The following is a 25,743-nucleotide window of genomic DNA, read 5'->3' as shown; positions in this document are numbered from 1 at the left end:
TTCGGTCTTCATGTTTTCCACATTTTCCTCAACATTTTTAATTATGTTTGGTTGTGTTTAATTTCAAGCTTTAATTTAGTTCATTTCTAGTCACAAAAACCCTTTCAAACCCCCCCCCTTCGTGTTTGACCTAAGTCTCGAACCTCATTTGGTCCTTGAGAGACAATCTAGGAGTCACTTCCTTGTCTATACTGCATTCTTATTTGCACATTAAATTTGTATGGGGTGCGACACCCATCACTTACACTATATATAGACGCATGATTTGAAATTATGAAAGACAATTGAGTTTAACAATTTTCATATCAGTTTTAGATTGAGCTTTGAAGTTTTACAAAAGAGAGAAACGCTCCAAGAAACTAGAATTGTCGTGGTGTGCAAGTGTTGAAGATTTCTGGAGAAGCAAGATTGATTGATTCGTAAAGTCTGGTCATTCTGCACAATTGTTAACTCATTGGCAAGTGTACCAAATCGTATTAAGTAATATAAAATGGCAAGACCAATTATTGTTTCCCAAGAGACTCGTGTCACCAACAATCGTATAATAACTTAACTAATTAAGACTAAAGAACGATTCCATTGAATGAAATTTAACGCAATAAAAGTAAACATAATAACTTGAATGTAAAATTGATCTTTTGAAGCTAAAGCAAGAATCAATGAATGGTATTTAGATGATATGAGATGATGATGTTGTTGGGATTAGATTTCACCTAATTCACTTTCATGCATATTAGAACTCATCTTCTTCATTGGAATGCTAATGTCACTTTCAAAATTACTTAGAACTCAATCCCTTGGCGTAAAAAGTCTAGCCTTGATTATTACACAACAATCCCTTTAAACCCTAATAATCAATTCTGCATTAAGAAAAGAAGCTTAAGACAACTAAATGTCCTATTTTTATCCCTAGATAATATTTCATTTCAGTGAAATCCTCTAGATCATGGTTCCTAAGTATTTCCCAATAACAAAGAAATCCAAACATCAAGCTATGAATGGCCAAAACATAACAAGCATTAAGAATAGGAGAAAACACTAACATTCAATGAAAGAAGCATAAAATATTCAAAACATGTTCAAATACATGAAGTTCAGAGGCTACATCTTTTCCCAACAACAAATGAATTTAGCTCTCCATTGTCATGGAGAACCTTCGCTTACAATGGAAGAATGTAAATGAGATGAAAACCCTAGAAAGAGAAAATGAAAGTTCCCACATGCCCAATCTTCCTTCAAAGCGTCGAAAATAGGGTTTATGTGCTTCAGTCGTCAAAAGATGCCCACCCCAATGCGCCAAAGCCTTTAAATAGATCCAAAGTATCACATAGGCCCACATCGCTAGCGTTCATCGCCCTAACTAGGGGCAAACAAGCAGAACTGTGCGAAGAGTGGCGCTCGGCGCCCTAGCTGAGGGCAACCATGTGTCCTATGGTAGGTGTAACTAGCACTCAGCGCCCCAGAGAAGGGCAATCAGGCGTGGTAGTGTGGCCTTCTCCGCTAAGCACCGTAGAAGAGGGCAAGCAGGCGTCCTTGCGCGACCACTAGCGTTGAGGGCCTCTAAAGAGGGCAACCAAGCATGATTGCGTGGCAACCAACACCCAGGGCCCTAGAAAAGGGCAATCAAGCTTCCTTGAGCCTCTGCAGCCTTCTATTCTAGTGCTTCTGCTGTCCTTCCTGGGTTTCAACTTGATACTTTGCTCATATTCCAAAACATACCAATAACCTATAAAATGGAGGGAATTAGTGATAAAAATCATTAAGTATAAGCTCAACTAACTTATTCAAAAAATTCAACTAAAAACAAGAGTTTAAACAAGCTTCACAATCAAAGAGAGTTGATTTAGTATCAAAATTTCATCATAGATAATGGTAAAATCAACCGAGCTCAACAATAGAGGGGCTTACTGCTTGATCAAGAGCTTTAGCAAATGGTGAGTATTGTTGTTTCCCTGTGCTGTATACAGGAAGAAGAACGTGGTTCTTGACTTTGAGAAGGGTCTCAAAGGGGTGACTTGATAACGATTGAAAATACCGTTATCTGTGATGTAATTTTGATACTAAAAGCACCATTTTCTGCTTAGAAACTTTCCTGAAATCATGATTTTCTGTTAAGTTGTGTGAATAAGAGAGTTGAGGTTGAACTTAATGATTTTATAACTAAATTCCCTTGTTTTAGTAGGTTAATGAAGTGATTTGGAAGAGGAGTCAAAGTATGAAGGAGTTGGAACTCAAGGAGCGAGCAGATGGTAAGACCAAATATCGTATCCCAAAGGACTCTCGGCACTAGACAATCGTGTGATAACTCGATTAATTAAGACTTAAAGAAAACGAGATCATTGGTTTCAGATGCAAAGTATGAAGTGATTTGGAAGAGGAGTCAAAGTATGAAGGAGTTGGAACTCAAGGAGCGAGCAGATGGTAAGACCAAATATCGTATCCCAAAGGACTCTCGGCACTAGACAATCGTGTGATAACTCGATTAATTAAGACTTAAAGAAAACGAGATCATTGGTTTCAGATGCAAAGACAGAAAATTAAGTATGAATGCAGTTTGATCAATAGCAGAATAGCATAGTGATGAACGAATGTTGTTTGTAATATGAGATGAGTATGTTGTTGGGGTTAGATTTCACCAAGTTCCCTCTCATGTATGTAAGAATTCTTCTTTATGCATTAATGTTAACGTCACTCACTAAATCACTTAAACCTGATCCCTCAGCGAAATAAGTTTGTCCTTAATCACCAGTTCATGCAATTCCTAACATTCCTAGTAATTAAATGTGAAGATCAAGAGCTTTAAGACGACCAAGACTCATACCCTCATCCTTGAGCAATATTACTCTTGAGAGTAATTCAACAAGAACCTGAATTGTAAGGAACCTCACGACACTCATGCAATTCATAAATCATGTTATTGAATGAATTAAACAAAGCAAGTGTTGTAACAGATGAATTACTCTAACAATTAATGAAAAAGCATATATTATTAAGAATCAATTCAAATACATGAGAGTTCACAAGGTTACATCATCCCCCAACAACAAATAGAGTTTAGTTCACCATGGACATGGTGAAACTAGATAAACAATGGAGAAGAATGAGATAGAAAAACCCTAAAAGTAGAAGATGGAAGCTCCCACATCCAAATATGCCTTCAGAGGGTGAAAGAATGTGTTGTTGTGCTCCTCCAGCCAAAGATACAAAACCTAGGACATTTGGGTCCTTTAAATAGAGCGGAAGCAGAACATAAACAAAGCCCAAGCCCGTGTCGCTGGCGCTCAAGTACCCCAAAAGGGGCACCCGGGCGGCGAGCGGCACTTTCTGCGCTTAAGCCTCCAAACGGGGCGCCCAAGCTTTAAGCATTCCTCCCTTTTGGTGCTTTTCCAGGCCTTTCTGAGCTCCATCTCCTTGGCACTTCATCTTTGCTTTCCATATTATCTCATTTCCTGCCAAAACAAGGGGAATTAGTCATAAAACCATCAAATTCAACCTCAACTCTCTTATTCACACAACTTAACAGAAAAACATGATTTCAAGCAAGTTTCTAACCAGAAAAGGGTGTATTTAGTATCATAATTATATCACATATAACGGTATTTTCAACCGTTATCAAAACACTAGAAGGGAGGGGGGTTGAATAGTGTTTTTGGAAAATGTTTTTCGCAATCCTTCTGATATAGCACGTTTATTAAGCGTGTAAAAAAATGTTTCAGAGGCTTAGACGCTCGACTTGAAATATAGGCTTTGAAAAGATCAGCGTGTTATTCAGAATAACATATACTACAATGTTTGTAAGAACTTCCTTTAAAAATAAAGGATCGTTTAGCCTGGAATTTCTTATATTTTAAAATATAAAGGTCAACTGTAGGTTTTCTAAGAGGATTGTTTAACAAAAAGAAGAGAGAATAACATGAGAGATTTTATAATTGTTCGCTCCAACTAAGCTACGTCTAGTCTCCTCCGTAGAAGATTCCACTATAATTCTCACACGATTACTGTAAGAAATATTATGCTTTATTTCTCAAGACCAAGAGGGGGTGAATTGGTTTTCAATAAAAATACTTTCTTTTCTATATTTTTGGAAATCTTTAGAATGATCTTTAACTCATAACACAATAATGAAAATAATGCAGTAAAGGAGTTTAATCAAACACATCTTTTTATACTGGTTTGGCCTCTATGCCTACATCCAGTCTCTTCCAATCAACCTTAGATTGAAAGACCTTCCACTATAAAGATTTGAGTTTTTACAACAAGGCTTTACAGAGAACACCTCTCAAATGTAATCTCCTCTTTAACTCACCAATCTAATATAGTGAAAACACACCCTGCAGAAAGAACATTCCTCTTCTCTACAGTACCCCTTTGAGACCCTTCCCAAAGTCAAAAGAACACCGCATTCTTCTTGCTAGCAACAAGCACAGCGAAACCACAATATCTTGATTGCAAAACAAAGTTCTAATCACGAAAGAAAACACCTTAACGTGCAGTAGTTGATCAGCCAATAAAATGTCCAAAGCTCTCCTTCTAAAACCCTTCAAAAATCTATAAATCTTTTGTATCTTGATTCTTCGAGCAATCAACGCACCTACATTCTTTTCTTGACTCACTGATATCATATATGAAAGTTAAAATGATCAAAAGTTGTTAATGTAGAGTGCAATGTGTCATTATATAGATTTTCTTATGTTTGACGCTTTTTAATCGATTACAAAAATAATGTAATCAGTTACACTTTTAATAGAGTTACACCAGAATTACATTGAAACAGATTTAACTGATTAAGTAATTAATGTAATCGATGACACATAAACTGTAAGTCAGATTATTTGAAAATATGACCATTGTGATAGTTAGAACATCTCATGAAAACAATTTTCAAAGAATACCACACTTAACCGATTAAGTAAATAGTGTAATCGGTTAATCATTACACTTAGATAATTTTGAAAACTTTTTCTTCTCAAAACTCATCAGAGCACACAGCAAATAGGTGTTAGCAAAGGCACGAGTTTTAATCGATTATACATATAATGTAATTGGTTAAAACTTTGTAGTTTCCCACAGTTTAAGCATTAGCTATCTAATTAACTTAATTGATTACATAACCACTGTAATCGATTACTTCATACAGATCTACTATGTGCAACTTGTGTTAACAAATGAAAACATGAGTATGCATACAACAAATGTAAACAATAAAGTATGCAACCCAAACAATGCAGTCAATATATGAAACATTTTTGTTGTTGTCATGGAAACATATATGTGTTGTCATCATCAGAAACCAAACACATTAGGGAATGGGTTTAGCATTCACATTGTTCCCCCTATCAATAATCTCCCCCTTTTTGATGATGCACAACCATGATGTACAACACAACCATGATGCACAACCAAAAATTGTTCTACCAGTTATTTCAGTTTTACCAATTTCTAATGCCACTAATTTCTCTCCCTTTGGGCATTAGCAAAAAATATATAATGAATTAGAAACAGAATATCATCCAGAGATACACCATTATGTATTTTTACATATTAATATCAGAAATTGATGCTCCCTTATCATTATGCAATAGCTCTAATTTCACTAATTTCTCCCCTTATCATTTAGTAGCAGAGCTAACAGTAATGAATGTATCAGGTATGTAACAGCTTAAGAACAGCAGAATCAGATTCAAGCATATAGCAGATTTAATAACATGTATCAGAGTAATAAGTAATGCTTGAAGTCAATGGATTTTAGTTTGCAACATCCAAAATGCTCAAAATGATTAACAACGAATATGATATAATGAGTATAAGAATGCATGAAATCATATGTCATCAGAATGAATGTGATAAAATATATGATTTAGTATAAAAGAAACTCAAACCACATTCACAAGGATTAATCGATTTAACTGCTTTTGCAATCAATTAAAATATACAGAGCCACTTATATTCCATTTCAGATCAATGCAACTTTAAGTAAGCATATTATGTTCAGTAACAGACCTAGAAATCACATTCTTCTCAACTTTGTTTAGTGTTAGAACAGAGATAAAGTACAATTGTGAAATGATAGAATCATCAATTGAGTGTGAGTGTGTAAAGAAGTATATGACAGTGAATTTCCAATTTGCACTCATACAACTCATTCAGCAGATATATTCAATGTAATTTTATGCAGTTTTGATCAAGTATTCCCAATTCATTCCTTATAGTATAATTTTTTTTTGTTCAGAGGCTTTGTAAAATTATTCGCCCATTGATGTAAGTTATCCACATACTCAATTTTGATTTCTCCTTTCAAAATGTGATCCTTTATAAAGTGATGCCTTATTTCAATGTGCTTGGTTTTGGGATGAAGTACATGATTTTTTTGTTAAATTTATGGAACTTGTGTCATCACATTTCAAAGGTATATGATTTAAAAGTATGCCATAATCTTCTAGTTGACTCTTTATCTAAAGAGACTGAGCACAACAACTTCCTACTACAATGTACTCGACTTTTGTGGTGGACAGTGCCACACAAGTATGTTTCTTTGAATGCCAAGACACTAGAGAACAACCTAGAAGGTGACATATGAAACTGATGCTTTTCCTATCTAGTTTGCAACCACCAAAGTCAGAATCATTGTAACCTTTTAGAAAAAGATTTGCACCACTAGGGTACCATAATTCAACTTTGACTATCGAAATTCATCAAAACCTGCAAAACAAGTAGAACCTTGTTGGGCTGATGGGCTACATTCTCGACTTCCTCGCGAACATCGCCAGGTTGGAAGGTTGTACCTTGCTTGAGAATTCTAGGGGCCCTCTTCACGGGGGTTTAGTCGAGGTCGAAGAAATGACCTCTCATTTTCCAAGGCAATCAACCTATGTTGTAGCTTTTGGAGTTCGTGTAGGTCGGCTTATTGTCGGACGTGCATGACCTCGAACTCCAACTCGATATTGCATTGCCTGTTGTTCATTGTGTTATTGTATAAGCGTTTGTACTTACTGGTGAAGGGTCACCACCTGATTGACTTCTATCTCATGGGAGATTTGGATAGACCTTCAGGTGGTGACCATAAGGAGGTGAAATCGGGGAAATGTTTTACTAGAGCCCCATGGTTTTACCAAAGTCCCACGGTGGACGTCAAATGATCTTACCGGGATCTTGAACGTGGATTTATAGACAAGTGGCAAGATCTTATCGGTGGCTTGTGAGCTCTTATTGGTCAGAATGAAATTCCTTGTTGTTAAGAGGGGAAAGGGATCCATCTACAAAAGACTCTCTAATGCTCAAGTTAGTAAGAGAGTTTAAAATTTTTATACATATAGTGAGTAAGTAATTATTAAGTGAATATTCCTTGAAAAATACTAGTTGAATTTATAAAATCAATATTGGATTGTCAGCTTATATTCTTATTGCAATAATACTTCAAGCATATAATGATAATGTAGTTAATAATAAAATAATGATACATCATCATAAATAATAACCATAGCTCCATAACGAAAAGACTTAATAAACCTTAATGAGTTGTACTTTTTAGATTGTCTATTGAATCTAATAAAAACAATATTTTAACAATTTAAACGGAACAAGATGCAAAAATAAAAATAAAAACGGGACAAGTATATATGTATATGTTTATACTAAATTAAAAAATTAAATATTAATCAATATGAAGATTTTTCGAATAATATCAACCAAAATGGATTTATATGCATCCCTCTCTGCATTAATTTAACGTGAAAATCTACACTTTTAATATTTATTTTAACATGAAAACACTACACTTGTTTTAAAGTACATTTTTTACTTTATTAATTAAATATATCTGGTTTAATATAACGTGAGACAAGAATGATTTTTCATATGAGATTATTACACTTGTTTAATATGAAAAATCTACCCTCTTAATATTTATGTCAAGATGAAAACACTACTTGTTTTATTAGTATACTTTTTTTCTTATTAATTAATTAAAAATTATTTGCTTTTGAAATAACTATTATAAATACAATTGAAAAATTTCGGTTTAAATTATTGTTTAGTTTTTATATTTATAATTCTTTTTTTATCTTTTTATAAACTTATAAAATTCAGCCAATTAAAAAACAAATGCTGAGGAGTATTTTTTTACATGTCTTATCTTGACATTGTGTATTAAATTAAACCAAGAATTTCTCTTAAAGCGGGAAGTCCGAAAAAGCCTGTTCATTCAACTCTCCTTCTTCTGCAAGCCTAATCTCCCTCTTTCTCTCCTTTTCCATCCATGCCTCCGGTCAAGGTTCGATTTTACTTCGTTTTTCTGTACCCTTTTATGTTTCCCCACTTCACTTCTCTGGGTTTAGGGTTTTGCTTCAATATTACTCATTTTCAGGGGAAACCCCATTTAGAATGTTATTATCTTTCCTTTTGTTCTTCTGAATTTCATTACTTCTGAATCTGTAATTTAATTTTGTATTGCCTCAACGATGTTACGAAAACAGGATGCGTTGCTTTTGTTGCTTGATGTGGGCCCATCCATGCATTCTGTTCTTCCTGAAATTGAGAAAGCCTGCTCCTTGCTTGTACAAAAGAAGGTATTAATCGTTCCCACCCTCTTATTCAAAGTTAAAATTTTTTTTATTGTTGTTATTTCAGTCTTGTGTGTTTTGACTTTGTTTTATTTGCAGATGATCTATAGCAAAAATGATGAAGTGGGAATAGTCTTATTTGGAGCTGAAGGTACTAACTCACTTTGATTTTTACTATGCAATGAATCGTGTTGATTTGGTGCTTTTATGTGCATTTGATTTTTTGTCATGTTATTGCCGAGTATGCTTGCACTGAAAATGGTAACTTTCTGTAATGCAGAAATGGGGAGTAAGAACTGAGAAATTATTGAATCTTCCTTGAATTTCTTTTTTCTTCTGTTGTTTTCAATCTGATTGTAAATAGAATATTTTCCCTGTTGACTACACTGAGTTTTTACATTTTCATTTCTTGCTGTTGCTGTTACTATCTAGTAACTATTCATGTTGCTGTGTGTCAATGGAAGAATCCCATTTATACTTTGCTATTTGTTTTCTTTATTATGTCATTTTCCTGTGGTGACATTTGATTTAGAGCCCCTCCCTCACCTCTTTTTATGTTGATATTTCCTCAGACACTGATAATGAACTAACGACGGAAGTGGGTGGGTATCAACATGTTGTGGTTTTAAAAAAGATTAAAGTTGTGGATGGAGATATTCATGAGGCTTTACTACAGCTGCCTCGAGGAACAACTGATGGTGATTGTATCCATAAGTTTCTTGGTTGTTTTATATTATGCTAGACTTTGCTTGTTAATTGATAACATTTTTAACATGTAAATTTATTACCATACGGTTTTGAGTTTTGCCATGCAATAAAATATGCACATGTTTGCTTCTGGCAAAAAGTATTTTCTTTTGCAATCTCAGAGATTAGTTTTTCCGATTACACTATGTTAGGACAACGAGGGTTTATGAAAGGAGAAAGATAGTAGAGAAATAAAGATGAGTAGTTAACTGTTGAGCAGTTAAGGGGGCGGGAAAAGGTCTATAAAAAGGACCTCTTTTGTAGTTACAAAGAGACAGTTTTATACTCTGGAGTTGTAGACCAGTTCAGACCTGGTGAAAGAGGTTAAGCTCCTGGTTTCCAAATTGTATTCTTGATTCTTTGATGTGAATACAAGTCGTTTGTTTTACAATTTCTTGCTGTGAGTTTACTGAAGTGTGCGAGTAAGGGAGAAAGTTAGGATTCTTACCAAGATTCCTAACACACTATATTACTAAATGCCATTAATCTTTCAAATTAGGTCTGTTTCTTTTCCTTTTCTTATATTTATCTATACAAACCTCTGTTTTGGCTTTACAGTTTACTTACCTTCTTATTCAGTAACTCGTTGATTTATTTAATTTTTGTCGATGGTATTGTTTTTGCATGAATTGTATTACAAGTCTAGATGTCCCTGAAACCCACTAGGTTTGTGTAATTAAAATCAAGTTATTCCTTGACTTTGATGTTAGTTCTTGATGCTGTCATTGTTGGCATGGATATGTTGATAAAAAAATTTGATCAAACAAATAAAGGAAAGAAACGTCTCTGTCTTATTACAAATGCACAATGTCCAATAAAAGAACCTTATGAAGGCACAAAGGAAGAGCAAGTTACCATCATTGCCAAACAACTGACTGCCCATGGTATGAAAATGGAAAGTATTATTTTTAGAGGAAAGCTTGGTCAAGATGCAAACAGGGAAATAATGGATGAGAATGATCACTTGTTAAATATTTTTTCCAAGGAAACATCAACAAGATTGTTGTATTTGGAGAATCCAATTTCTTTGTTTGGTGCTCTTAGAACAAGAAATATAACACTTGTTACAACTTTCAGAGGGGATCTCGAAATCAGTCCAAAATTGAGCATTAAGGTGAGATCTATGAATATAAATAAATTTAATTTCAAGAACATGAATCCATGTACCTTCAAATGTCATTTATCCAATGAACCCATCATACTCCTTTCACATGTTTTTCATTGTCATTGTCATAGTCATATTGATTAAGATATTTAATGATGTTATGCCTTCTTACATACTTTTTTCCATTGTAAACGATTACCAAATATAAAATGGTACAATTTTTAGTTGTCCGTGTACCATGATCCATGGACAGTTTATCTCTGATCAAGTTTACTGTGGAGGGGCATATACAATTATTTATCTTGCATCTTACTATTTAACACCATATTTCTTTTAATTTTCTGTTAGAATATTAAGTATAATTTTTTTTTTCTGGAGTAATGTATATCATGATTTGTGAAAAAATTTGAAGTTGAAGATTGCTTGTTTACTGTGTTTTTAATTTTTTTTCTTGTCCCTCTGACAATTGACACACCAAGCAAGTGGACTATTTTTGTCCAATTGTGTTTTAAATAGAACATTCTTAGTAAAAAATGTATTTTGTTTTCTTGAAAATGGCAATGGTAATTAGGTAATGGTATACAAGAAAACAGCAGAAGAGAAATTTCCTACACTGAAGAAATATTCTGATAAGGCTCCTCCAAATGCTCAATATGCTACACATGAACTCAAAATAGATTATGAGTACAAGAGTTCTGAAGATCGTGACAAAGTTCTCCCCCCTGACCAAAGAATTAAAGGCTATCCTTATGGGCCTCAAATAGTTCCCATATCCCGTTCTGAGTGGGATGCTGTTAAATTCCAACCGGAAAAGGGTGTGAAGCTTTTGGGATTTACTGATTCTTCTAATATATTTAGGTAAGATTGTATATGTTTTAGAAAAATATATTTGATGAATTTGTTTTAGGAGATTTCCTGACTCGTTGTTTCTCTTATATCCCTGTCCGAAAATGAAATATGCACTTAAGACATCATTACATGAAAGATGTATATGTGTTCCTACCTCAACCTGGAAATACAGGAGCCATGCTTGCACTTTCTGCTCTTGCACGAGCCATGAAGGAAATGGATAAGGTGGCGATATTACGCTGTGTCTGGAGAAAGGGACAATCAAATGTTAGCATTGGGGTCTTGACACCTAATTTATCTGATAAAGAAAATATTGTTAGTTTTTCCTATCTGTTGCTTGTATTTTATAGGTTTTCTGTTCTCTTTAAGTTTGCCTCTACTTTTATTTATTTCTTGCTTCTCTCATTATGCTGTGCAGCCTGATTCATTTTACTTAAATGTACTTCCTTTTGCCGAGGATATTAGAGAGTTTCAATTCCCTTCCTTCTCTAATTTCCCAGCTTCGTGGAAGCCAAATGGACAACAGCTAGAGGCTGCAGCTAACTTAATAAAAACGCTTGATCTTGCACCACATGGACAACCGGAAGTTTTGCTACCTGACTTTACAACAAATCCAGTGTTAGAGGTTCTTATTCTATCCACTCGTATATTTCTGGTTTATATTCTCATTTCTTCCGAATCTGCATTTACTTGTTGGCTAGAGCTAGTACTGGATGTTTTAAGACATGGAGAAGTATGCTTAATTAGCATTGATCTCTGATAAACTATCTCCCCTCCCCCCTTAAAGGGTAATCATATGATAAAGTTATATTTCTTCAACCTTTCAGCGCTTTTATCGTTTCCTTGAGCTGAAATCAAAGGATCCTGATGTGGCGGTACCTCCTATTGATGACACACTCAAGAAAATTACAGAGCCTGACACCGACCTGCTTTTGCAAAAGAAATATGTAATAGACTCATTTTGCAGGTCTTTCGAGCTTAAGGGACAACCGTTGGTGAGAATGAGTCCTATGGTCTTATGTTTTAAACATCGACTGTGATATTTGGAACAACCACATCAACTATGATTTACGTTCAAAATGTCTTGCTGTAGAAAAAGTCTAGGCGACTATGGGGAGGGAAGAGATCTTCTACAAATGATGTTATTGAAAATGCATCTGTTAAAGTTGAGAAAATCGGGGATCTGACTCCTGCTCAAGATTTTGAAGCCTTGATTTCCCGCAGAGATAGTTCAGATTGGGTTGGAAAAGCTATCAATGAAATGAAAAATAAAATATTTGACCTGGTGGAGGACTCTCATGAAGGTGATAACTATCCTAAAGCATTCGAATGTTTAGTTGTGCTTCGCAAGGGTTGCATCCTTGAGCAGGTAATCATCTCCCTTATTCAAGATGGTTAGGATTTTCGCTATTCAACCCTTAATGTTATCACTCTTTGAATTTCTTTTGTTTTATCTGCCTTGGCTTTTTAACTTGTTGAATTAACAATTTTTCGTTTGTGAAGGAACCAAAACAGTTCAATGATTTCCTTAAACATATTTGTAATTTCTGTCGAGAGAATAGACTTCACAGTTTCTGTCAATATCTTGCTTCTAAGGATCTCACCTTGATCTCCAAAACAGAAGCTGTAGACAGGTTTTTGTATTCTCATCATTCAATTCATACAAGTGTTTCTTTTTTCCTTTATTGGATCATAATTTGTTCTTTGGTTTCTTTACAGTGATGTTACTGATGAGGAAGCCAGAAGTTTCTTGGTTGAATCTGAACCAAGAGTTGAATGATTCCTTCTCTATATGTACTGAAATAAAAAGCTGTTGTTTTTTTGGTCTCAGTAATGATTATCTTGTAGAAACAACTGATTTTTGAAAAAAAGAAAAGTACATAGGAATACCTTGTGAATATTGTTAGTACTCGCCGGAGATTCTCTCACTTCGATTGCATTTGTGAGAAATCAGAATTTGATAAGCCTGAGTTTATCAAGCATATGTTATCAACACAAGAAACTATTGCAATGTCTATTATGTACTTGTTTTTCTTTTTATTGTTAAAAGCTAAATTTTCATGCAGCGTTAGCGAGAAGATTTTTATATAAGAGATAGATTTGAAGGTAATTAAAAATTAAAGCATGCAACGAGTTTAAAGTAAGCATAAACAAATATATTGTTAATGTGTATAATTTTTTAAATATCTGATGTTTAGACATTATATTTATTTGGTTTTTTAAGTTTTGTTTGTAATGTTATCAATTGATAAGAACATTCATATGAGTAATGAAAAATATAAATTAAAAAAGGCTATGCTTGAATGCTCGTTTGGGTAGTTCTAACATACTCTGTCTTGTACTTGTGAAGTTCAGTCTGTTATAATATTTGGTTTTCTCAAATGCATGTATTGGAACGTATGATTAGCGAGGAAAGTGAATTGAACTGAAAAAAAGACCCATTAGTTTGCTATGACTTAAGGAAAAAGAAAAGATTAAAAGGCAATTGAGCCTATTTTAAAAGGAAAAAAGTAGTTGTTATATATACAATGTTTAAATATGTTGTTAGGAATTCTAACTATTTAAAAAAATTATAGTTAGTTCTTATTCGAATATTTAATTCTAATGGGTTTTTTATTTTCTGAAACATTGAATTTAATTATTGTTTCCAACAACGTTAAATTTTGTCTCACATGTAACAAACGATATTTTACATAAACATCTGTAGTGCTTAAACGTGTATTGACACATAACGTGTTCAATTTATTTATTATTGAATAATTTTTTTTTTAAACTTAAGTTATAATAACTGTTATTGCTGAGTGCACCTTCACCACCATCTTCTGCGTTTTTAAATCACATCTTCACCTTCATCAACCCAAACTATTCCTCCATTTTTTCCATCTCTACTCATAAAACAGACTCGGCCTTCTTCACTTTTTCTGCTGACTTATCTCTTCACAAACCTATCTTGGAAGTTGTACCTTTTAATAAGGATAACCAAACATAATAGTATAAACAATATTAGAGATCTCGTCTTTAGATATATTAATGGAAACACATTTCTCTGCATGTGTTTTCACTTTTATCTTATGATTATAAAAAAATAAAAAAATTAATTATTCTAATTATTATTAAATTATTTTTTTTTTAAATTTATAAAAAATATATTCCTAAAAGATAATTATAAAAAATAGATATAAAATTTAAAGAATAAAATAATTTATATTATTAAAAGTAAAATATGTACATAAAAAACGGTTACATTTAAATATATAGGTATATATAACTAAAATAATATATATTTAGGTATACTAAACCAATTTTATAAAGTTCAATTATCCATTTTCTTGTAAATCTACCTAAAATTTCTTTAATTAACAAACCCAAATCCATTCAATGAGATTAATTAATTTAAAATTATATTATCACAAGAAAATAACAACCAATTTTAAAGACAAAAAAAATTAGTCACTATAGTGACCAATTCAGTTACCAATTTATAAACTAAAAATTAAATAATTAATGTTGTTAAATATAGTAAAAACTATGTATGAGATTAACCTTTCTTGTATTGAATATACACATAAATACTCTATTTATAATAAAAGAAATATGATCGTCTATAAAATTGAACTGTCTAAATGACCTATATGTTTTGAAGTTTAACAAACAAAAATAAATGAAATGAGTATATGACAGAGTATTATCTTTAGAAAAACAATCCAGTTAAAAGATTAGTAGTTTATGAAAAAGCTTTATTAAAACTAACTATCTTGAGAAAAGCTTTAGTAAACACACCAACACATGAATAAACACACTACTAAACAATTTCCCTATTATATTCGTTAATTAAAGTCTTGTTGAATGCACTAGTGTTATACATTGCTAAGTTTTCTAAGATCTTTGGTTTAAAAATAGTTGCAAAGATGTTGTTTCATTTGAGAGATGCCATGACTGCCCCTACTTATAAGAACAATGTCATTAACATATACTATAAAGTAGACATATCCAACACTCGAGTGACGATAAAAGATTGAACGATCTGCCTCACACAAAATCATACCAAATTGTTGAACAATGTTACTAAATTTTACAAATTATGCCCTAGGAGATTGTTTTAGGCCATATAAGGATTTGTGAAAATGACAGACCAACCCAAAGAACTCTTCTTGAGCAAAAAATAATTGAGGTTGCAGCATATAAATATCTTCTTGAGCAAAAAATCATTCGACATCCAATTGGTAGGCGATTGTTGAATAGCTGCATGACTATAAATACACGAACAAATGTCATCTTTTTTTATGGAGAAAAAGTATCACCATAATCCAACTAAAAAATTTGTGTATAACTTTTGGCCACAAGACGAGCTTTGAGGCAATTAATAGTTTCATCAAGACCAACTTCGATGGAGAAAACCCATATGCAACCAACAATAGATTTTCCAGATGGTAATGGGACAAATTGTCAAGTTCTACTATTCTGAAGAGAATTTAGTTCATCTAACATGGGCTGACACCAACCTGGATGGGCTAAGGCATCACTAACAAATTTTAGGACGGTCATAGAAGAAATAGATGAAAGGTAGGTATAAAAAGGCGAAGACAATCTATGATAACTTAAAGCAATATAATGTGGAGAGGGATTACAGGTATAACATATACCTTTGTGGAGGACAATTAGAAGGGTAGACTCTGTTGTAGGAACCAGAGTAGACATAATAATTCACACTTGTATTAAGTCACTTGGTGGTTGTTGAGAAACACTTGGTGGACTAGGAAGAATTGGAGGAGCACAAATAATAGGAATATTAATTGTATTAAGAATATTGACATGTATTAGAGGGAGACATATCAGAAGAATAATGATTGTTAAATAAAAAGAAGACTCATTGAAAGTGGAATCTACAAAAACAAAATAACGGTTGGAAAAAGGAAAACACTTGCATCCTTTTTTTGATCTAGTAAATCCTAAGAAAACAAATTTGTGTCATTGAAAAGATAAGTTATCTAGTCCATTTGTAAAATTATGAACAAAACATGTATACCCAAAAAATTTTAGAGGTAAGGGATGAAGGGTTCATGAGGAAATAAAATAGAATGATGTATTTTATTATCTAAATCCGAAAAGGGCATGCAATTAATGAGATAACATGTAGTAAGAATAGAATCACCGCAACAATAATAAGGAATGTTACCTTGAATTAAAAGAGTGCGAGTTGTTTCAATGAAATGTCCATTTTTGTGATTAACCACCCCATTTTGTTGAAATGTATATGCACATGAAGTTTGACAAAGAATACCATGAGAAGCCATAAATTGTTTAAAAATATGGTTTGTGCCTGAAAAATTCCCCCCTTTTATAAACTGATTTTATAACAAAAATCGACTCTTTCAAAACAAGAACGATAAAGATAATAAAAACTAAAGACAAGAGTGTAAAGAAAGAGAAATTCACACAAAGAATTTTATAATGGTTCTGTTGAAAAGATCTTATGTTTAGTTGTTAATATCTCTAGAGAAGGATTAACCAATCACTAAAAATAACTCATAACTTACACTAACAGATAATAAAGTTAAGGTTATAAAACACCTCTTTTGAAGACACAAAAAATGAATAAGACTTCCTTTGACATACAAAGGACGAATAACACTTTCTTTGACACACGAAAGATGAACAAGTTTTCTAGAAACAACAACACACAATCAAAAGACACACTTAGTGAAAGTTCTCACTCTACTCATAATAGGGTTTTTAGAGACCCTTTTCACAAGCACAAATAATTTCTCTAGCACACAACTCTTAAACCTGGGTAAAACGTTTTTTTTTCAAATTAGGTTTAGAGAAACTATATATAGACCCTTAACCATTAATTTGAAATTTAGGTTGGAAAACTGAAGAGTCCTTTAGCAACTGGCATTGATAATCGATTATCATAAGTGATAATCGATTATTCCAGAGTCTTTTTGAAAATTCTGAAATTAATTGAGATAATTGATTATCAATCATGGTAATTGATTATTTTAGAGCGTTTTTGAAATAAGACACTTTCCTGAGTGCTCTGCTTTGTGGGTTTTGTCTGTTGACTCTTGATCTTCTAATTTAAATACAATACACAAATTACAAGACTTCAACAACTAAATTTATTCATTCTTCAATGTATCTTTTAAATCAAAGAATTCTTTAGGTCTTCAACACTTCTCCATGTATCATCATCATCATCAAAACTCTTTATTGAAGCAAGATGTCCATCTTCTTCATTTTGCTAACAATCTCCCCTATTTGTTGAAAGCTTGTGAAGTATCCTCTTCTTTTTGCTAACAATCTCCCCTATTTGTTGAAAGCTTGTGAAGTATCCTGTTCTTGAAGGCTTGTGATATCTCCTATTCTTAATCAACAACTTAGGGGAAAATAATAATTATAGAAAATATTAGACCAAGTTTCTCAACCAAGAGGAGGGGGGGGGGGTGAATTGATTTTTCTTTATAAAATTTGTTCTTTTAAAACTCTTTTAAAAATCTTTGAACCTTTCTTGGAATACAAGCAAATAAAGAAAGTAAGGAAATAAAAGAGTGTAAGGATAGAAAGATCAACACCATAGTTTATATTTGCTAAAAAGCCTCTAGAATAATCGATTATCATACCTCATAATCGGTTATCACAAAGAGAAAATAAATTTTGAAATAGTTTCTAGAATAATCGATTACTAGTTACGAAAAGACTCTTCAGTTTTCTGACCTAATTTTTAAATTAAGAGTTGAGGATCTATACATAGTTTCTCTAATCCTAATTAAAAAAAAAAACTTTTCACTCAAAGGTTTAAGAGTTGTGTACTAGAGAAACTATCTATGCTTGTGAAAAGGATCTTTGAAAAACCTAATGTGAATAGAGCGAGAACTTTCACTAAGTGTGTCTAGTAGTGATTGATTGTTGTTGTTGTTTTTAGAAAAGTTATTCATCGTTTGTATGTCGAAGGAGGTGTTGTTCATCCTTTGTGTGCCAAAGGAGGTGTTGTTCATCTCTTGTGTCTTCAAGAATTGTGTTTTCTAACCTTAACTTTATTCTCTATGATTGTAAGTTGTTGGTTATTTTTAGTGATTGATTAATCCCTCCTTAGAGAGATTAACAATTGGACGTAGAGTCTTTTGATCCAAACCATATAAAATTCCTTGTGCAAATTTCTCTTTACCTACACTATTTTATTTACTTGTTATTATCTTTATTGTTCTTGTTTTGAATGAATCAATTTTGTTATAAAATCACTTTATAAAAGGGAGAAATTTTATGGAACAAACCAATTTACCCCCTCTTGGTTTTTGTCTACATGTGAACATTCCGCTGCCCGATTCTAAAACTTCAAATTTTTCAAAAATGGTGGGAAAAAACCAAACCTTTGCAGAAGGTGCGTCTATTAATAGACCTCGATTTTTTATTGGTGAAAATTATCCATTCTGGAAATTTAGAATCCAAATCTTTATGGAATCTATGATAGAGGTGTTTGGGATGTTATTTTGAATGAACCATATATGCCTACTATTATTGTAAATAACATGTAGGAAGTTCTAAGAGTGACATGTAGGATGTTATTTTGAATGAACCATATATACCTCTGTTTGTAAAAGCGCTCAAGAAATTTGGGAAGTTCTAAGAGTGACACATGAAGGAACATATGATGTAAAGCATGCACAAAAGAACTACTTGATACAAGAATATGAGATGTTGCAGGTGCAACAAGGAGAAACAATATATGACATGTATAAGCACTTCACTCATATTGTTAATCATGTCTCTGCTTGTGTAAAATTTTTTATATTGATGAAATAAATATAAAATTTTTGAAATCTTTGAACAGGTTGTCGCAACCTAAACATGCTACAATAACGGAATCACAAAACCATATCACCATGTGTGTGGAGACACTCTTTGGTAAGTTAAGAGAACATGAACTAGAACTTTGGCGATTGAATGAAGAAGAGAAGCAAGGAAAGAGAAAGAACTTGGCCTTTAAATTTGAAGTTGAGAGGTGTAAAAGTCTCGAGGAAGATGAAGACTTAAGTAATGAAAATTTGACTCACATGATCAAAATTCAACAAGTTCATGAAATCCAAAGGTAAGGAACAATTTAAAAATGGAAAGAAGGAGAAATAACGATCCTCTTCAAAGTATTGATGCTATGGTTGGGGAGAAAAAGCACATGTTAAGGCAAACTGTCCAAATGAGCAAAAGGGTGAAAAAAGGAAAAAAAAAATCTTCAAGAAGAAGAAAGATTATTCTGCTTACAAGGATAATGATTCTACCTTATCAAACTCAAGCAATTTTGATGAGCAAGCAAACCTCTGCATAATGACCAACAAAGAATCATCTAGAAGCCAAGTAAGTATTTCTAGTTGCAATAATGATTATGATGAATTGCATGATGCTTTTCAATAATTATTGCATGAATATGAAAAATTAGATATTGCCCATAAAAAGTTGAAAGGGGATTTTAAAGAGTTACAATCAAAATTTGAAAAATCTCTTGAAGAGGAAGACATTTTGAAAAATAAAATATCAAAGATAGAAAAAAAAGATGTTTTAAATGTTGAAGTGAGTCTTGTAAGAGTCACGTGTTTCATATTGACATTCTTGAAAATTTGCTTGAAGAGGCAACTAAAAATAAAAATGTTGAAAATCCTACACTTAAGAAAAATATTTTTAAACATAAAAGTGTTTCTAAGAATACGAATGAGAGAATTCATATGGTATGAGTTAAAAAAGGAAGCACTAATTATAGGATGCCAAATGTTATTACATGTTTTTATTGCATGCAAAAGGAACATACCTCTAATAAATGTAGAATAAAACATTAAGGTCTTCCAAATGAAAAATATGTTTGAATTCCCTTTATAAAGTAATCAACATGTAAACTTAAAGGACCTAAATACGATTATGGGACCAAAATTCTTAGTTTTGTTTTACAAGTTAAAATTAAAAAATAAAGAAAGGCACTATGGTATCTTGGTAAGTTTTATGAGCTTTGAAAAGTTTCAGGAAAATTAGATATGTTTTAAAGGATTAAGAATACTCAAAATTTGACTTTTACAAAAATTTAAGTGTAGATAATTGATTATCAATGGTGATAATCGATTCTCAAGGCCTTAAAATGTTCATTTGGGCTCTTGAATAACCGACTATCAAATATAATAATTAATTATCTCCATGCAGCCCCAAAATATATATTTTCCTATGAAATAATCAATTATCCTAAGTGATAATCGATTATCTTAAGTTCTAGAAAGAAAAACTAGTTTTTTTAAAATCTTATTAATCAAGGGATTACTTATCCTAGAAAGAAAGGTTTATTTTAATCATTTAGGAGGAATACTACATTTATGAGGGATTAAACTTTTAATGATTGAGAGAGAGCTAAATTCTAATTGAATTAACGAAAGGAAAAATATTAATAGTCCCAATACCATGAGCTAAAACTCTAGATGCATCAGCCATTGTAATAGAAGATAAAGAATTCAGAGAGGATAAGAAGGACAACAAAGATATGTTACCAGTAATGTGATTTGTGGCTCCTGAGTCAAGAACCTAACACTGAAAAGAAGATGGAGTCAGACCAACAAAAGATGTACTTATGTGTGTTATATATTGTTGGTCCTTATACCATTTCAAAAATTTACTGAAAATACATCATTGGTAATATCGGATGAAAGAGGATCCCAGTAGGTGATTGTGAGGGAGAAGTGTGAGCAACAACAAAAGATCTAGGAGGACAATCATGTAATGCATAACACTTATCAATCTTATGGCCTAGTGTGCCACAATGGTAACACTTGTGACGTCCTTTTCCCGGTTTGCGAAAGTGATTGTGATCATCATGTTGAGATGCCAACATAGAGGAATCATCAACAAAAATAGGTGTATCATTGATGGGTTTACTAGGTACACGTAAAAGAGTGGAATAAGTAGAAGTCAAAGTGGGTAGAATAAGTGAACCCAAAATCTGATCACAAATATGGGAATATTTATCAGCAAGGTCAATGACAATATCATGAAGAAATTTTACCATTGATGTATTTCTTGGACAAGAGTAGAGGCAAGAGGAATTAATTCATTAAGTTCATGAAAAAGAGCATGAATTTTATCCATATAATCAACCATAAAGTCTTCATGCCGAGGAGTAATAACATTGAAAAGATCATTACAAATACCATAAATACGTTGAGTATCATTGGTGTATAATAATTTGGTGTGTTCCCAGATTTGGTGTATAAGTCAAAGTTTAACGTCTGATGTCCAAGTCACATAATTAATGTCATCTAACTTATACATAGATAAATGCACATTGACATAATTAATATATATGGATAGGTCAGATATACTAGTGACAACATAGAGGTCAGAATGGAAAGCTAGATCAACGGAAAGGCCCAGAAGCCCAATCAACGCAGAGCTAGATCCAAAGAGATGAGGTCGCAATGAGTCCAACGAATTGTGATTAGCGTGTGAGAGTGCATCTAGACTCTGATGACAACAATCTAGACAACGTTGTAGTCGCCTGGCCAAGACAAGCAAAATTGTGTGGGGTTGCTGGTCAAAATTGATGCTCTAGCGATGGTGATACACTTGTAAAAAAACGCCTTTTTAACGTGCTATATACGCCTCAGTTTTACTGAAACCGAAGCGTATAAAAGCGCGGTGGAATTTTCGTAGTTTTAGGGAAGTTATATGCCTCGGTTTAAAAGAAACCGAAACGCAAGATGTCTACTACCTCGGTTAAGCCAGAAACCGAAGCATAAAGTTTTGCCATGTACCCTCTGCTCCTTTGCAAATCAACTGACAAACTTTTTGAAAAACGCATATTGCCTCAATTATAATCAGAACCGAGGCATAAAAGGGCACGCTATCACATCAGTTTGGTGCCAACCGAGTCATATAGTAATAAAATAATATTAAACGGACAATGAATGATGGGATAGGTATGTAAAATGACACAAAATGATGGGATAGGTAAACTGACACACTGAATGAACATGGAAATGTAGTATATATTTCTCTCTTTAAAAATAATTCTTATTCGAGTTTTTTTTAATTTTATTTTAAATAATTTGTTGTTTTAAAAGTTAAAGAATATTGTTTATTCTACCATGTGGTGTTTTAATAATGATAGCGATATTATATAACGAAGAAAATTTATAATATTTAACAATTTTGAAAAAATATATACAATTTTGATATTATTCTTATTCTTCTCGGTTTTCAAATTTTAAAAGACTTGTTGATCTAATTCCCAACTTTTTGTTTACATTTTATTTCTTTTATTTTACTGAAAGAAAATATCATATATTCATTTCATGTATGACAAAAATAATAAAAATAAAAAATAAACATATATAAAATTGATTATAAAATAAAAGTTACAGAGTTTATAAATTATGAAAACTAAAATAAAAAGCAAAAAAAAAAATTAGTTAACAATATTTTATAATAGATGAAAACATTATATGTGAAAAAGTGATAAAAGAAATCCCCTAGTGACCTAATTAAGGGTTCAACTTCTTCCCTTGAACGCGCTAGCTAGAGGCTGAAGCTTCTTTCCTTCCTTTTCTTCCTTTCTGTGAGCACGAGCAACGAGAGTGTTGTGATGGAGGTGAGTGGCCAACGAAGACACAGAGAGATGCGGTGAGGCGTGGCAAGGTCACGTCCGACAGCGACAGTGCTTCCGGGAAGGTTCAAACTCCGACTTCTTCGATGGCAACGACTACGCGAGGATGTTGGTCGTTCTGATTCGTGACGCAAGTTTCCTTCTCCTCCTTCTTCCTCTGTTTTCGTTTGAGTTTTAGGGGTTTCCTGTTTCATATAAGAATGCGGGTTGGGTGTGAATGAGGTTGCGATGACGGACGAAGGCGGCGGAGGCGCGTTGCGAGGAAGGCGGCAGCGAAGTGAATCGTTTTCCGATTTGGCATTGTAGGGTTTCTGAAATTGAGAATTGGGGAATTAGGTTTTTCATTTTCAAATTTGGGGTTTCTGTTCTTGTTTTTGTGACTTAGGGTTTCAACTATTCATCTGATTGAGGGGTTCCAGCTTTGCTATCTGAGTTTGTGAATTGGGAGACAGAGATTTCATTTCAAATTAATTTTTGGGCTTCTATCTTTGCAATCGTGATTTTTTTTTTCAGTTTGGGAGCTTGAAATTAGAATCTGGAATTGAAATCAGAATCGAGGCATAAAGGTGGCGAAAGAAGAAAAATAAAATAAGGACCCTACTGCCTCGATTTAGGTTCCAACTAAGGCAGTAGAGGGGGACAAACTACCTCGGTTCAGAATCGAGGCAAAAAGTCTACCACTTTTTGTGTTGCTTGGATATGCCTTGGTTCAGGAATCACTGCCTATAAGCGATAATAACCGCTGTCGTTTCCCCTGACTGCACTAGTGATAACAACAACGAAAACTCTAACTTTAGATATGTTCAATATTGTAAACACCATTGTACTATATCCGGGTAGCCGACCGTTCGAGGGGAGTGTCATCCGCACCAACCGGTAATCTAGTGATCGCGAACCAGGTAAGATGAATGTCATTAATGGCCAGTTAATATATTTAATGACCATATCAAAGGCAAATATATGATATTTATGGGTGATTGGAAGATTATATTGCACAAATATATTGTATTAATGAATAATTAATATAATTAATGGGCTGGACAATTATGAGGCCAATAAATACAATATTAATGTTCAGGTAAAATGATATGATTCTAAATTACTATCAGAATACACAAGGGGCAGTTTTTTCTGACTTGAGCGTCGGAGTATTTTCTACAGGACCACCCCTGGTCGGGAGGACAACTTAAACACTAGAAAAACGGATTGGCATAGTGAAGGTCATATCTGTAGGCAGAAGAGGCTAGGATTGAAGACGGACAACCTCGGACCCCAATTAAACTGAAACAAATGGCGCCCACCGTGGGGCCGAGGTGTGTAGAAGAAACCCAGCTTGAGACCACAATGGCAGAGCAGCTCCACTTACAAGTGCTTCAGGAGATGCAAAGGCAGATGCAAGAAATAAGGGCAGAGGTGGTGGCTTTAAGGGCTGAGCGTGATGGTGGCCAGAGGGAGCAATCAGTGCAGCAGTCAGTGATCCCGACACAAGAGCATCCAGCTAATATTGACCGTACAGCTTAGGCAGAGAATAGAGGCCAAGGGGCAACCAGTGATGTGAGGAGAAATGCTTAGGATGCTCAACATAACTTGGGGAACCGTTCGGTCCGTGAGGAAAACCCAACCATGGTGAATCGTCCCGAGAGGGGTAATCATATTGTGCTGGTGGAGCGTCCCAATCAGGCAGAAGGCCTTCATCCCTTTACAGCAGCAGTAATGAGGGCTCCAATACCCGAAAACAAAATGCTACCCACAATGGATAAAAAGTATAACAGAACGACTGACCTAGAAAAGTACCTGTGGTCTTTCGTGGATGCTATGGCGGTTTACTCACTGGACGATCTAGTCTGGTGCCAGGTTTTCTCTTTATCCTTGAAAGGAGAAGCCTTAGATTGGTTCTACTCTCTAGAGTCTGGGACAATTGATGGATTCGCGACGTTGCGAAACTTGTTCGGTCAACAATATGTGTCTAACAAAGCGCAGGGTTTGACATACCTTGTGTTGGTCAAGATGCGGCAAGGGAGGAGGAGACGCTGAAAGACTTCATGGATCAGTTTAATCAAACCGTTCGGCAGGTGAAGGATGTAGATAGGAAGCTCATAACAAGTACCTTGACCACTGCATTAAAACCTGGACCTTTTGCTGATTTTCTATATGCTGAGGATCCACAAACGCTTGGAGAGCTGCAAAGCAGGGCAGCAAAAGGAAGGAGGCAGCACAAGCGGTTAAGCCCAGTCGTGAAAACAAGGAAGTAAAAAGACTATTCGTTCCAGACGAAGGGGGGGTGGTGCAAGGCCCCGATATACGAGTTACACACCTTTGAATGCCTCCAAGGCGAAGATGTTGCAGGAGGCACTACGGGCGGACCTGTTAGTAGTAAAACGAGTACCTACTTCACTAAATGCTGATGGGGGAAAGCATTGCCAGTATCATCAGAATCTAGGGCACAATACCAAAGATTGTGTCGCCCTCCAGGACAACATAGAGAGATTGGTTAGAGCTGGGCATTTGAAAAGGTATGTACGGGAGAGTTGTAGTGAAAGGCCCCGAGGGAAGACAATCGGCAACCTGACAGGGCCGATCGGTGGCATGACGATTCGCACAGTAGGAGGAGGAGTAGGGAACGACCTCTTAGGGGTCATATCAGTTAAGTACAATTTGTAATATGATATTCAAGAAATAATACCATATGTTTTTAGATATTTGTTAACTTATTGTTTGCAGCCAAAAACTTACCTCTACCTAGAGCGGAACTACGACTCGCTCGGTGACTCCACAAACGAATCATCTCAACCAAGAGCGAAGCACACACACCGCTCGGTGATTCCACAGACGAATCACCTCTACCCAAAGCA

The 25,743-nt window shown here is 34.0% G+C and overlaps 1 protein-coding gene across 1 annotated transcript; it reads left to right on the top strand.

Moving 5' to 3' along the window:
- Nucleotides 1-8,145: 8,145 nt before the first annotated feature.
- Nucleotides 8,146-13,320, top strand: KU80 (Ku80 family protein). The gene is made up of 12 exons (XM_047307976.2): nucleotides 8,146-8,269; nucleotides 8,472-8,564; nucleotides 8,658-8,709; nucleotides 9,131-9,262; nucleotides 10,016-10,419; nucleotides 10,982-11,268; nucleotides 11,379-11,574; nucleotides 11,678-11,884; nucleotides 12,087-12,254; nucleotides 12,353-12,628; nucleotides 12,763-12,893; nucleotides 12,979-13,320. The coding sequence occupies exons 1-12, from the start codon at nucleotides 8,255-8,257 to the stop codon at nucleotides 13,037-13,039; spliced, it is 2,022 nt and encodes a 673-aa protein (XP_047163932.1). The 5' UTR covers nucleotides 8,146-8,254; the 3' UTR covers nucleotides 13,040-13,320.
- Nucleotides 13,321-25,743: the final 12,423 nt, after the last annotated feature.

Source organism: Vigna umbellata, chromosome 9 (genome assembly GCF_029865625.1).
Source record: "Vigna umbellata cultivar VRB3 chromosome 9, Vumbellata_1.0, whole genome shotgun sequence".
Taxonomy (NCBI): Eukaryota; Viridiplantae; Streptophyta; class Magnoliopsida; order Fabales; family Fabaceae; genus Vigna; species Vigna umbellata.
Note: the sequence above shows the minus strand (reverse complement) of the source record. Positions and strands in the feature narration are given on the sequence as shown.